Source organism: Oncorhynchus tshawytscha, linkage group LG05, assembly GCF_018296145.1.
Source record: "Oncorhynchus tshawytscha isolate Ot180627B linkage group LG05, Otsh_v2.0, whole genome shotgun sequence".
NCBI classification, from domain to species: domain Eukaryota; kingdom Metazoa; phylum Chordata; class Actinopteri; order Salmoniformes; family Salmonidae; genus Oncorhynchus; species Oncorhynchus tshawytscha.
In genome coordinates, this window is record NC_056433.1 from 77,707,874 (window position 1) to 77,722,922 (window position 15,049).

The window sequence follows — 15,049 nt, forward strand, 5'->3', positions numbered from 1 at the left end:
AGGCTGGGCGAACTCCAGCTCATCTCATAAGTAGTACAGATCTCAGTCTGTCATCCTTTGGCCAATTAATTTTCATCCAATTTATATGCAGAGAAACCTAGGTGCTAACCATCATACCATAGTACCTAATGTGATGAAGGCAATCTGAAGAAGAAAAATCTTAGCACATAGGAGAGGCAATGTTAAATGGAACTGTTCATGAATCATCTGAAATGAAACGACTGGCCATCAAGCTCTGTTCCGATTGATGCAGTCAATCCAGATTCATGGCCATGTCTTTTTGCTTGCTTAAAAGCTTGTATTAATTGGTGCTTAGTCGCCTCTTATAGTTTTGTCAATATTGGAGCTCCGTTGTCAGTGAATATTCCTCTCAGTAGATCAGCAGCTGAGAAGCAGAGGCAGGCTAACATTGGAGTATTACTGAAAAGGTTTGATGTAAACACAGCCAGACGGTCCCAACTAGATCCCTTCCCCTCCCTTGGCACTAACCTTTCAATGTTTGCAGATTTTATAGGGTGGAAGAAATACTGTGGAATCTTTATCACTGCTTATACCTAACCAGACCTTTTACACATGCTATCATCGAGGGGTTAAAGGGAAAGGGATAGGTTGTGATTTGGGACAGGCAGATACTCTTCTCCATAGACCAATGTAACAACTGCACCGGGTGTAGTGGCTTACTATGACCACCAGGGTGCACACCTCTCATGCCCTCTCTTGGTCCTCATGGTGGTATTCAGCAGTGCTGATGTTCTCTCCCCTGTACACAAGCCCAGTCAGTGTGGTGATAGAGCTCTTTACTTTGAATAAACCATATACATCCATAGGACAAGTTGTTCAGGTGAGGCAGGTGTGAGTGACAGTATTACAGTCTCTCTATGCTGCAGGTTCTCTGAAAGGTGTGGACTGATTGTCCTCTCAACATTCTGACCTGTGGACTGAGGAGTCTGTTGCTGTGCTATCTCACCTGTGTAACACTTCCTTCTTGTGAGGGAGCACTCAGACCTGGAACAGGGAGGGAGGTGGGGGGATAGGGAAGGGAGGGAGGGAGAGGGGGAGAGGGAGAGGGAGAGGGAGAGGGAGAGGGAGAGGGAGAGGGAGAGGGAGAGGGAGAGGGAGAGGGAGAGGGAGAGGGAGAGGGAGAGGGAGAGGGAGAGAGAGGGAGAGGGAGGAGAAAGAGGGAGAGGGAGAGGAGAGGAGAGGAGAGGAGAGGAGAGGAGAGGAGAGGAGAGGAGAGGAGAGGAGAGGAGAGGAGAGGAGAGGAGAGGAGAGGAGAGGAGAGGAGAGGAGAGGAGAGGGAGGAGAGAGAAGAGGGAGGGGGAGAGAAAAGGGAGGAGAAAGAGGGGAGGGAGAGGGAGAGAAAGAGGGAGGAGAAAGAGGGAGAAGAAGAGGGAGGAGAAAGAGGGAGAGGGAGAGGGAGAGGAAAGAGGGAGAGGGAGAGGAAAGAGGGAGAGGGAGAGGGAGAGGGAGGGGGAGAGGGAGAGGGAGAGGAGGGAGAGGGAGAGGGAGAGGGAGAGACCTCAGTGAAATACTTACTTACTTACGAGCCCCTAACCAACAATGCAGTTAAAACATTATTGTACATTATTGTAACAGTGCTGTACTGGGCCGTGTGCACTACCCTCAGTAGTGCTTTGGGGTCGGAGGCCGAGCAGTTGCCATACCAGGCAGTGATGCAACCAGTCAGGATGCTCTCAATGGTGCAGCTGTAGAACCTTTTGAGGATCTGAGGACCCATGCCAAATCTTTTCAGTGTCCTGAAGGGTAATAGGTTCTGCCATGCCCTCTTCACAACTGTCTTGGTGTGCTTGTTAGTTTGTTGGTAATGTGGACACCAAGGAACTTGAAGCTCTCAACCTGCTCCACTACAGCCCCGTCGATAAGAATGGTCCTCGGTCCTCTTTTTCCTGTAGTCCACAATCATCTCCTTTGTCTTGATCACATTGATGGAGAGGCTGTTGTCCTGGCACCACACAGCCAGGTCTCTGACCTCCTCCCTATAGGCTGTCTCGTCGTTGTCTCTGATCAGGCCTACCACTATTGTGTCATCGGCTAACTTAAAGTTGTGCAGTCATGATTGAACAGGGAGTACAGGAGGGGACTGAGCACGCCCCCTGAATGGCCCCCGTGTTGAGGATCAGCATGTCGGATGTGTTGTTACCTACCCTTACCACCTGGGGGCGGCCCGCCAGGAAGTCCCGGATCCAGTTGCAGAGGGAGGTGTTTAGTCCCAGGGTCCTTAGCTTATTGATGAGCTTTGTGGGCGCTATGGTGTTGAACGCTGAGCTGTAGTCAATGAACAGCATTCTCACATAAGTGTTCCTTTTGTCTAGGTGGGAAAGGGCAGTGTGGAGTGCAATAGAGATTGCATCATCTGTGGATCTGTTAGGGCGGTATGCAAATTGGAGTGGGTCTAGGGTTTCTGGGATAATGGTGTTGATGTGAGCCATGACCAGCCTTTCAAAGCACTTCATGGCTACTGACGTGAGTGCTATGGGTCGGTAGTCATTTAGGCAGGTTACCTTGGTGTTCTTGGGCACAGGGTCTATGGTGGTCTGCTTAAAACATGTTGGTATTACAGACTCGGACAGGGAGATATTGAAAATGTCAGGTTGAAAATGTTAGTAATTGAATATTGATGTCTATGTCTATATTATTGCCAAACATATTCTACAATACCCATGAGACATAGGTTATAATGTTTTTTAAAGAGGAATCATTGGTCTCAGTAAAGTGATTCAGTTTTATGCACAGGAATTAAAATAAACATTGAGAATATTCTGAACTTAATTTCGGCCAAAAACCTGAATAATTCAAGAGCATTTATGACTGTGAGGGAGTAAAGAGAACTGCCAGGTAAATGGGAAAATATAATTCGTTTCACTTTCCCCTCTGCTCTGTCTGTGGTGACGCCATGCTCTCCAAATATAACTCTGCTCCCCGAGGCGTGTGCCGTGCCGTGCAATGAGTAAAAAAAAAATCACATTTCGCCTCGTTTCTCTCTCATGTCTAAACTCACCTTGGTGTGAAAATAGTTTTACCGTCCTCCTCACCTATGTCAAGAGCAGGCCTAATTCATTACACTGTGTTTCATTTACGCTTCATTTGACTATTTATGTTTTTTAAATGTTTTAAATGTAACCTTTATTTAACTAGGCAAGTCAGTTAAGAACAAATTCTTATTTACAATGACGGCCTACCGGGGAACTCGGGGATTCGATCCAGCAACCTTCCGGTTACTGGCCCAGCGCTACATGGTGTGTCTGTATAATATCAATTAAAAAAGGGGTGTAGTTATCAACCATACACATTACACATTTGTTTTGGACGGTTTGGACCTACAATTTACTCATAATGAGTCACAGAATTGTTCAAAAATGAGTACATGTTCAAATTGATATAGGGAACACTAAGAACAACTCATTAGGGAAATAAGCTACCTAAATGTACTGACATGAGTGACAAGTTACTGACAGGTGCGCGCGCTGTGCGAACGTTCCAAATGTGAACAGGAGGGGTTAACCTGCATTAATGTAACACTGATGACGTTGAAGATGTCTAGAGATTCGCACATTTGGACGTCCAATAAAAATGTGGTCTGGTGTCTGAAGGTTAAAGCAGGTTGGCAGGCTACATGCAGGCTGTGCTGTGAGCGAACATATCCTACCACGTTGTGTCTCATCTCACCAGCCAGGAGCGCCGTGTGTGCGCCTCGCCTCCGTCCTCGGAAAAAACTCTGTCGAATGTCAGAGAACAGCTGGGAGCTTAACATTTCAGAAGTCTGGCGGTTTCAAAAGTCTCGTCTCCCTGCTTACAGAGTGACTGTTCTGTTCAGCCAAACAGAACGGTGCGCTTCAACAACTTAACAACTTTTAAAGTGGGGAATACAGCACTGCAACAGCGTGGAAGGAATTTCTCATAGATGTCCACTCAATTGGAAAGAGGCCTACAGCTAGAGACGACCAAGCTTAATGCTCTGAAACTCGAATTCGATGATGAGGAGATTGATGTGGAAAGTCTCGACGGATGCCTGCCCGAGGAGCGGCACGGCAGCGCGGAGAAAGGAGCGAAGGTGGTCACGGAACAGCATTCGCTGCAGACGCCGCGCAAGTCGACCCGCAGCCCCAAATGCGCCCGCTGTCGGAACCACGGCGTCGTGTCTTGTCTCAAAGGCCACAAGCGCTTCTGTCGCTGGCGTGACTGCCAGTGCGCGAACTGTGTTCTCGTGGTGGAGCGGCAGCGAGTGATGGCTGCGCAAGTCGCCCTGCGGAGACAACAGGCGACAGAGGTGAGTGTCAGGGACATCTGACTTTTACTGGCAGGATATAATTTAAGAAAGATAATTATCATATCATGTAGGCCTAAATGCTGTATGTAAATATTTTGTAACTTGTGTCAGTCCATGATTATGTAATTACAGGTTAATACAGGTCAGATATGATGACTAACCCATGTGCATCATGCACCTGTTCCTTTTTGTCTACATTTGCTCTGATAGAGAAATGTGGAAATTGAAACACGAGAACAATTAATTGTCCTAATCTATGTAAAAAAAAAAGTTGCCTATGATTTATATATTCTCTTAGATAGTGTGTGACTAAGCAGATTCATATGCATGTCTTTTTAACCTTTGTGATGATGAAAACAAGAACAATATTGTTCCATATTCCCTGAAAAAAACATAGGCTGTTTTTGCTTTACATTTGTGGATAGCATAGGGTATGTTTTCCTGATGTATTTGTTTTATTTATACTGAACATAAATAGAAATGCAACATGCAACAATTTCAATGATTTTACTGAGTTACAGTACATTTCATATAAGGAAATCAGTGAATTGAAATAAATAAATTAGGCCCTAATCTATGGATTTCACATGACCGTGCAGGGGCGCAGCCATGTGTAGGCCTGGGAGGGCATAGGCCCACCCACTTGGGAGCCAGAGCCACACACTGGGGAGCCAGGCCCAGCCAATCAGAATTTGTTTTTCCCCACAAAAGGGCTTTATTACAGACATAAATACTCCTCAGTTTCATCAGCTGTCCGGGTGGCTGGTCTCAGACGATCCTGCCGGTGAAGAAGCCGGATGTGGAGGTCCTGGGCTGGCGTGGTTACACGTGGTCTGTGGTTGTGAGGCCGGTTGGACGTATTGCCAAATTCTCTAAAACAACGTTGGAGGTGGCTTATTGTAGAGAAATTAACATTCAATTATCTGGCAACAGCTCTGGTGGACATTCCTGCAGTCAGCATTCCAATTGCACTCTCCCTCAAGTGGTCCCTTTAGTGGCCTTTTAGTGTCCCTAGCAGAAGGTGTACCTGTGTAATGATCATGCTGTTTAATCTGCTTCTTGATATTCCACACCTGTCAGGTGGATGGATTATCTTGGCAAAAGAGAAACGCTCACTAACAGGGATGTAAACAAATTTGTCCACCACATTTTTGAGAAATAAGCATTTTGTGTGTATGGAACATTTCTGGAATCTTTTATTTCAGCTCATGAAACATGGACTTTACATGTTGCGTTTACATATTTGTTCAGTATAGATTTAGTTATTCCACTCATAAAACTCATTTGTTTACACTCACAAGCATTTTATCATAGAAATTGTAGGCCTTACATCAAGAACACTCAATTGTAATGATTCTGTAACAAACTAGCAACTTCATGCAGTAGCCTACAATACATTATAGAGGTTATGACTGTACTTACATACCTGGTTTATTAATGTAATACATTACTCTATCATAATTTCCCCATGCTCTACATTTTATTTTGTTGTTTCACCTAATTGTTATTAAGTAAAAGTAGTTTACTAAAGATTTTGGTCAAAGTGTTACCCAAACTTTTTTTGCCTGCCCAAACTTAGCTCCAACTTTTAAAAAATTGGGCAAAAAATTCAGTCTACTTAAAACAATCTGTTTGCTCAACTCATATGTTCTTTCAACTAGAAATAAATATTTGCGCATCTGTGGAACTGGTTATACAAATGAAATTAGTGCTTCTAACATACAATGCTTTCAATTGACATATTTTACACACTTTGACACACATTAATACATTGTGCATGTTCATTTATGCAGTAACTATAATTCAAAATGTCTTCACCTGGGATCTGAACTCACAACCATTTGGTGTTCACGGCATTCTTCCTCCTACTCCACCATGTCTGTGTCAATTATCACTTAATCATTATTCTCTCGTCATTGATTTGATTGACTTATTTCAGCAATTTAAGGGCTTTCTGTCTAGTTGTCTAATGTTGGTGGGGCATATTAACCTGTTTTAATGATACTCCTGAATCACTATGATCAATAAAATAGATGTACTTTCAAGTGAATGTACTTTGAAGTGTAGCAATACAGGTGAAATCAGTAATTGACACAGACATGGTGTTTTAGCAGGGACATTGGTATGCCATGAACCAAGAGATTGTGAGTTCAAATCCCAGGTGATGAACTGTATAAATGAACATGCACAATGTAATCATGTATGTGAATGTGTGTCAAATATGTACGTTGAAAACATTGTATGTCAAAAGCACCGTGTGAGTAAGTAGTTCCACAGCCTTCCTTAGTGAAGATGCCCAAATAAGAATTGTATAAACATATGAGACAAGTTGAGCAAACACAACATTTTAAGTTGACTGTTTTTTTGCCTAAGTTTTCTCAAGTTGGGGCTAAGTTTGGGCCAACTAAAAAATAAAAGTTCAGGTAACACTTTGATCGAAAGTTGAGTAAACTAAAAAAGGCTGTGGAACAAGCTACTTGATAATAATTAGTTGAAACAACTCTTCTTTTTTTTTACAGCGTGGGGTTAATGCATATGTACATTTATTTCAATGTATATTATCTCTCCTCTGCAGGGTAAAAAAGGGGTCAGAGGAACAGCCGCACCATTACCTCGCACAGCGTATCAACGCTACACCAGAGCACCTAGCATCCTAGCTAAGAGTATCTTAGAGGGTATGTATCACCTAGCATCCTAGCTAAGAGTATCTCAGAGGGTATGTATCACCTAGCATCCTAGCTAAGAGTATCTTAGAGGGTATGTATCACCTAGCATCCTAGCTAAGAGTATCTTAGAGGGTATGTATCACCTAGCATCCTAGCTAAGAGTATCTTAGAGGGTATGTATCACCTAGAATTCTAGCTAAGAGTATCTTAGAGGGTATGAATCACCTAGAATTCTAGCTAAGAGTATCTTAGAGGGTATGAGTGATACACACTCATTTGCATAATACAAATTATGCAAATGAGAGGATATGGAATTGCACATTGTGTTTACCAGCGAGCGGTTGGGAGGGACAATGTTGTTTTGAGGTTGTGTTTCTTCTACTTTCCCCTGAGTAACATGAACGTGTTCACACACTAGGCCATGCCATCACAGCTGTGTTTAGAGCATCTACTTGGCCTTTATACATTTTGATGGGGTGCCATTCTTGAATTTTGATTAATTTTGACTTAATTTACCTAAATAAACTTTGTGATGTGATTGTATTAAAACAGAACGTGTGCTCGGGTACTCGGAGAAAAAAAAGTGCTATCTAAAACCAAAAAGGGTTCTACGGCTGTCCCCATAAGAGAACCCTTTGAAGAAGCCCTTTTGGTTCTAGGTTGGGTGTCTGTATAGCACTTTATGACATCTGCTGATGTAAAAAGAGATTTATAAATACATTTGATTGATTGATTGAGGTAGAATCCTTTTGGGTTCCATGTAGAACCCTCTGTGGAAAGGGTTCTACATGGAACCCAAGAGTTCTACCTGGAACCAAAAAGGGTTCTACATGAACCAAAAAAGGTTATCCTATGGGGACAGCCACAGAACCCTTTTGGAACTTTTTTTTCTAAGAGTGTATCATATTAATCATTAGACAGGTAAATGACATCAGTCTTGTTTACTTCCTTATAGGCTACAAACCCCCAGTAAATGAGGACGGACCCTGGTCCAAGCGAGGTCACTTCTCCTCTGTCAGTGCCCGGATGAGGAAGAGGAGGGCGTTTGCTGATAAGGAGCTGGAGAGTGTGATGCTGGAGAGGGAGCTGAGACAGAGAGAGCTGGAGGACCTATCAGGTCTCACCCTGCTTCACCACCCTGCCCTGGCAGGGCTGCCCTCTTCCCCCCACCACTGCTGCCCACAGAAGGACCCCGGGGTGGCCACCTACGTGCCTGTGCACAAATACAAACCAGGCCCTGTGCTGTATGAGTGTGACTTCCACTGCTACCAGGAAGAGGTCAAGGCCCGATCCACAGCAGAGAGCGGTTATGGTTACAGGCAGTTCACGTCACAGTGTAACTCTAACTCTGGGGTTCTGGAACACATGGAGCGAGTCAGGGAGAGAGCACTAGAGAGCTGGAAGTGTTCCAGGAAGAGGGAGACCTGTCAAGAGCCATCACTCCTGCCCTCACTACAACTCCAACAGAGCGGGAGTAGTTATTCTGAAGGCTCAGCTGATCTGGACAGGGATAAGGCCATGCCAAAAAGGGTAAAAGACAATCCAACGGCTCCAACAGCTCCAAAGTTCGTTATTCCAAAAACAGCCCTCACACACTCTGACTCTCCCTCTGAGCCTAAGCATGTGTTTCAGAGAGAGGAACAACCCTATAGGCACAGCAGGGTCTTAGAACCTCACCTCCTCCCACCCAAGGACTGGTCAGCAGGGGGGACTAGGCATCATGAAAGGCCTCAGATCAACTCAGTGAAACCCACAGTGGCGAGGCAGCCATTACCGTTCTCAGTGGAGTCACTGCTGAGGGCTTGAAGAACTCTTGGTAAAAATCGTAAGCCAGCAAGTTATAGAGGTGTCTATGCTATATCTAAAACAGTGGAATGTAGGTGTTAAAAATATTTTGGTAGCACTTTACTGTAAGTGTGCCAATATTTTTTTTCAGAAGTGCATTTTCTATATCAACACTGGTGGTAAAAATTTGTAACTAGTGGAATATTTATACTCAAATCTACTTTGAAATGTTATACATTTGTTAGTTAGTTTTATAAATTGCTCAGCATTTTTCAAAGGATTGTAAGATATTGTATTTTGAAAGCAATAAAGTAGACATGTACAATGTAACATGTTGTATAATCTCCCGTTTGTATTCCCATATCATTGTCCTTTTTCTTTTTCTGACCGCAAACTTCCTTTAACTTAAAAAACCCGTTTCATGTGTCATATTAATGTATTGGTATACTGTTGTATGTGCTATACTCCCTTGGCTAAGGCAACTGTAAAATAACTAACACTCTCACATTTAGATGATTCAGAAGATACTTTTAGAATGCTTTCTGTTACGGTTTTCTAGGTGTGAAGGATAGTCGGACCAAAATGCAGCGTGTAGATTGCGATCCATGTTTAATGAATAAACACAAAACACGAATAAACACAAAACACTACTAAACAAAGGACGTTACGAAAACCGAAACAGCCTATACTTGTGTAAATAAATAGAGATTTTTTTTTTGAAAATTACAAAATCATAATTCTCATTCATTCTTAATCAATTTTATTTACAAAACCAAACAAAAACAAACCTCAGGGGAGCATCGTCCCTCCCCGTCATACCTAACCAATACCTAACCCTTCCCTATCTTCCCTTCCCTAATCTATCCCCTTACAAATCTACCTCTAACACTCCCAGCCCTAATCCCCCCTTCCACCTCTCCCGTGCCGCATGCTGCCCCCACTTTATCTCCTCCCTCTTCATCCTCCCCCTCACATCACCTTCCACCCTCCTCACTATCCCTTCCACCCCCCAATCTCTCCCTGTCTTAACTAAATTCTGCCTGGCTTCCCACAGCCCCCTTTTAAAGAGACTCATGAGAAGCCAGAGCAGAAACCTGTCCCTTTCCGTTCCCCTCGCTCTCCCTACGCCTCTCTCTAACCTAGCCCAAGTCAGCAAAAAGTCGCTCCTAACCAAACCTAGCAGCACCCGTGCCCTAGCCCAGACTAGTCCGGCAAAGGCACAGTCCCAGAAGGCATGGCGCACAGTCTCCTCCCTGCCACAAGCAGATCTTGGACAGGTGGAGGATCGCGACAAACTATGCCGGTACATGATGGAACGTACCGGCAAGCACTTATGGAGGCTCAACCAATTCAGGTCCTTGAGCCTGTTGTCCAGGCCCCGCGCCTGCACTCCCTCCCAGACCACTGACGAGATGCCCGCTACAGGTGCAGGACTCCCTGCCTGCCTGACCTCCTCGTACAGGTGCCTGTGGTCTAAACCTACTCGGGCAACTTCAACCTCGGGGTGCGCACGCAGCCACTTGGCCGCATGGCCAAAGTGCCACGGCAGCTGTTCCGCCCGAGGACCCGCGTTAGACCACACCATTACGCTTCTCGCCTGATACGAGAAGAACACCCGCAGGAGGTAACCGGACGGGTGTATAACTGGCTGAGCTAGCTCCCTCAACAGGAAAGAAACAAAAATGGCGTCTAGCTTGAGGGGGAGATGTGGTACCCCCCTACCTCCCTCCCCGATGGGACAGAGCATGCGCGCCCTGGCGACCCACTCGTACCTGCCACCCCACATAAACTGAAACACAAGCCTCACTAGAGACCTTCTCAGACAAGCCGGCAATGGGTAGATGTACGCCAAGTACAAAAGAGATGGCAATACATCCACCTTTAGGACCAGGACCTTACCTATAAAAGACAAAGACCTAGCCTTCCACATTGCTAGCTTCCTCTGAACCACTGCGATACCCATGTTCCAGTTCAGCGTCGCTGAGCCGGAGGTCTCAAAATGGACCCCGAGAATCCTCAGGGGCCCCCTCACAGAGAGATAACCCCCCGGGCACATCCGTCCTACCGCGCCATCTTCCGAAAAATTTAACGGAAGACTTTGCATGGTTCAGAACCGCCCCCGACGCTTGGGTGAAATCCCCAATGATGGCAAGAGACCTTGTCAGGCACGAGTCCTTGCACAACAGCAAGGAAGTGTCGTCGGCGTACTGCGTCATCTTAACACGCAGCCCACCGCTCCCAGGGATCAACAAGCCCTCCACCCCTGTGTCTGCCCTAATGGCAGCCCCCAGAGGCTCCATGTACAGAACGAAGAGGAGAGCCGAGAGTGGGCATCCCTGCCTGACCCCAGACGAGAGGTCAAAAACGTCACCTAAGTGACTATTTACACTAACTCGGCACCCCGCTCCAACATACAATGTACGGATCCATCCTATAAACTTCTCCCCAAATCCTAATCTACCTAACACCCTGAATAGAAAAGATCTATTCACGCGATCAAAGGCTTTCGCCTGATCTAGCGCCGCTACCATTAAAGGCAGCCCTCTATCTTCAACCCAGGCGATGGAGTCCCTGATCAACTGTAGGTTCCATCGAATAGAGCGACCCTCAACCCCGCACGTCTGATCCTCATGGACAACGTAGGGAAGGGCTGTGCGCAACCGGTCTGCTAAAACCTTTGCAAGAATCTTGTAATCTACGCACAACATGGTCAATGGCCGCCAGTTGCCAAGGTCAGTTGCTTCCCCCTTCTTATAAAGAAGTGACAGCACACCAACCGCCATTGATCCCCCCGGGACCCCCGTCTCAAGGATGGCCTTCAAGACTTCAAGGACCACTGGTCCAAGTATACCCCAAAACTTGAGGTAAAACTCAGCCGGCAGCCCATCCATCCCAGGCACCTTCCCTTTTCCCATCCTCCTAAGAGCGCTCTCAACCTCTTCTAGTGAGATCTGGGCCTCCATCACGTCTCTAATGTCCTCCGGCAACCGCCGGGACAAGTGTTCTAAAAACACATTTCCCTGCTCTACATCTATTTCCCTTTCCTTAAATAAACTTCGGAAATGATCAGTTGTCACCCTGACCATTTCCTCTGGTTTACTTACTACACTACCATTTTCTTCCCTAACGCCATGCATTACCTTCCTACTCTGCCTGGCCCTAACCGACTTAAAGAACATAGCGGAACAAGTCTCATTATGTTCTAGAAAGCCACTATGCGCCCGCTCCAGGAAAGCTCGAGCCTTCTGCTCCTGCAGCTCCCTGAGCTGCGCCTTTAGGGCTGCAAATCTCTCCCAGTCAATTGACCCGCCGAGGTTGCCTGCCTCATACTCAAGTTCAACTAACCTTTGGATACGATCCACCTCCCTCCTTTCCTCCCTTTTCTTCCTTTTACAATATCCTATTATAAAAGCCCTAATTCTCACCTTCACTAAATCCCACCACTCTAACACCCCCTCGCACATAGACCGGAGGCCGTCAACCCTCCGAAAGAAACAAAAAAATGCATCAACGAAAGCCTGCTCCTCCAGTATATCCCGATCTAGCTTCCAGTACCCCCTACCGAAGAGGCAGACTGGCGACCCCACCTGCAAGAACACCCCGTCGTGATCCGTGAAGAACACAGGCAACAGGCGCCCAGACAACTGACCCAAAGACCTGGATACAAAAATGTAGTCGAGCCTCCGCGCAACCCCCCTGGAGTTGCGCCATGTAGGACCAACCATTGCCGGAGTAGTATGCAGGCCACCATCAACCAGACCATGGCAAGCCATTAGCCCGGTGATTGCGCCCGCACTACTATCACCACCTACCCCTAAATCTACATTAAAGTCCCCTCCTATCACTAAGTGCCTATTTGTGACACACAGGGGCGCCAGACAGTCCACCATCTCCCTTCTGTCTGCCGCCACCTGTGGCCCATATACCCCAATTAACCTATACCTAGCTTCTCTATACACTACATCTATCCCCAATACTCTACCCTGCATTACAACAAATGTGCTCTCTACCTTAGCCTCTCTATTCCCACATAAAATCCCTACTCCTGTTGAGTGCACCCCTCCTATGCCCCAAAAGGATTCCCCCTTATCCCACTCCCTCCTAAATCTACACACATCCCCACCATCCCTCAGGTGAACCTCCTGTAAAAAACAAAAATCAAACCCCACACCCTCTAAAAAATTAAATACCGCCCTCCTTTTAACTACCTCCCTCAACCCCCTTACATTTAAACTAAACAATTTAACAGAAATATTCATTTAATTAATTAAACACAAACAATCAAAACCCTCAACAAATCAACCCCAAAAATCAAAGAAAAAACAGGAGACTCACCCGATGCTCCCCTGGTCCATCTCCACCGGCAGGGACGTCCTCTCTCCTCCTGACGCCCCCCCGTCCTCCTCCATCTCTCCAACCCAGGATGCAGGCAGTGTGTTAGGCCTATTGCCCTGCATCCTGGGTTCCTCCCCACCCTCCAACCCCCCCTCCCTGTCTGCCTCGGGGCTGAGTGCAGGGGATCCCAACTCCTCAAACAGGAATTGAGATCCCTCTAACAAACTGCCCACTGACCCCTCACCGGAGTCATCCTCCCCTCCTTTGATGAGGGGCTGAGGCAAACAGGGAGGCCAATGAAACCCCCCTCCCCCCGCTGATCTCTTAGCCCCCCCCCCCTCCCCCACCCCCTCCCACTCCCTGCCCGACTTCCCCTCTTCTTCCCCTTCTTCTTTGGTGAAGGAGGTAGCGGGGAGACATAATGTCCCTTCCCCGCTAACTCCTCCACCAATTCCCTTGTCTCGTCCTCAAGGAAGTCCGGCAGGTTGTCCCCCCACTCCCTCCCTCCACCTCCCCCTCCCACCCCTTCCCCCAACACCACCACCCCTCCCTCCTTTCCCATCACTGTCACCGTTCCCTCTTCCACTCCTTCTCGAACCACCTTCCCACTCTCCCTCTTCTCCACTCCTTCTCCAACCACCTTCCCACTCCCCCTCTTCTCCGTTCCTTCTCGTTCTTCCTCCTTCTTTTCTTTTTCTCCTTCTTTCTCCTTCTGCCTTCTCGCCTCTTCCTTCTGTCCATCCTCTTCACTCGCCGTCTTTTCCCCTGTGCCATCCGTACAATCCGCACGCGTCCTTTCTTTCCTCCCCCCATCCCCCGTTCCCCCCCCAGCTGCAGACGCGTATGACCTGTGACGAGCCGGGCAGTCACGCCACAGGTGTGCTTTCGAGCCACACCCGTGGCAAGCCTTGGGCTCGTCACAATCCTTGGCCTCGTGCTCTCCCGACCCACAGAATCGACACTTCATGGTGTTGCACGAGGCCAGGATATGACCGTAGGCCATACAACGCCTGCAAAATGGAGGCTGACGGGCATAGTACAGTGTTCCCCTGTCAGCCCCCAGGGAGAACATCGCCGGAGGATGGAGGTAGCCATCCACGCTCTTCGGGTCCTCCCTGAGTAACACCTGGAACCCTCTCCTCCCGTTCCAGAAACCCAGGGAGTCCCTGAGGTACCTCGCTGAGGAGACATTGTCAACATACCTCCCCAGAAAGGCCCTCACTTCCTCTTCCTTCACATGCGGATTGTACATGTTTACGGTGACCACCCTGAAGTTGTTCTTGGCCAGGCTGGTCACCGCGTAATGGCACAGGGGACCTTCTCCTTTCTCTGCCTTCACCTTCTTCATTATCTCGTTGTGCTTCTCTTCCATTCAAAGTCACATCAAACCCTTTCTCCACCGGGTTCCCCTGGAGGCAGAGAACATCTTTCACCTTCAGTTGAAGGCACCCCATCAGTACGGTCCTCCCGAAAGTTTCTCTCCCCCAGGGCTCTGCCTCTGATTGAGAACCACTCCAGACAGCCATAGACCTTGCTAGATAACCCCACTAGCTACAATCCCAATACATACACACCAAAACCCCAAGACAAAACACACCACAATACAAAAACCCCATGCCACACCCTGGCCTGACCCAATACATGAAGAAAAACACAAAATACTTAGACCAGGGCGTGACACTTTCACACGTAAAAATAATTTGAAAAGGTGAAAGTAGAGAGGTCAGCTCCTGAACTGCTGCACGGTGCGTTTTGTACATCCCCCGATCACGGTATCCACACTGCCGGCTCCTGTCCTCCTTCACAGGGTTAACGCTGTCAAAATAAACTCTTTGGTGTTCAAAAATCCTTTTAATTCTAAAGAAAACAAAGAAAGAAAGGAGTACACAGGTAGGCTGGTGGCGTGCAGCTCTCTGAGAGAGAGAGAGAGAGAGAGAACAGAGTACATAGGAGTACATGGGTAGGCTGGTGGCGT

General features: G+C 47.1%; 1 protein-coding gene across 1 annotated transcript; it reads left to right on the forward strand.

The window, feature by feature from the left end:
• Positions 1–3,592: 3,592 nt before the first annotated feature.
• dmrt2b (doublesex and mab-3 related transcription factor 2b) lies at positions 3,593–9,086 on the forward strand. Its single transcript, XM_024422320.2, has 3 exons — positions 3,593–4,288; positions 6,864–6,963; positions 7,910–9,086. Exons 1-3 carry the CDS (start codon positions 3,923–3,925, stop codon positions 8,758–8,760), a joined length of 1,317 nt encoding a protein of 438 aa, XP_024278088.1. The 5' UTR covers positions 3,593–3,922; the 3' UTR covers positions 8,761–9,086.
• The last annotated feature ends 5,963 nt before the right edge of the window (positions 9,087–15,049 follow it).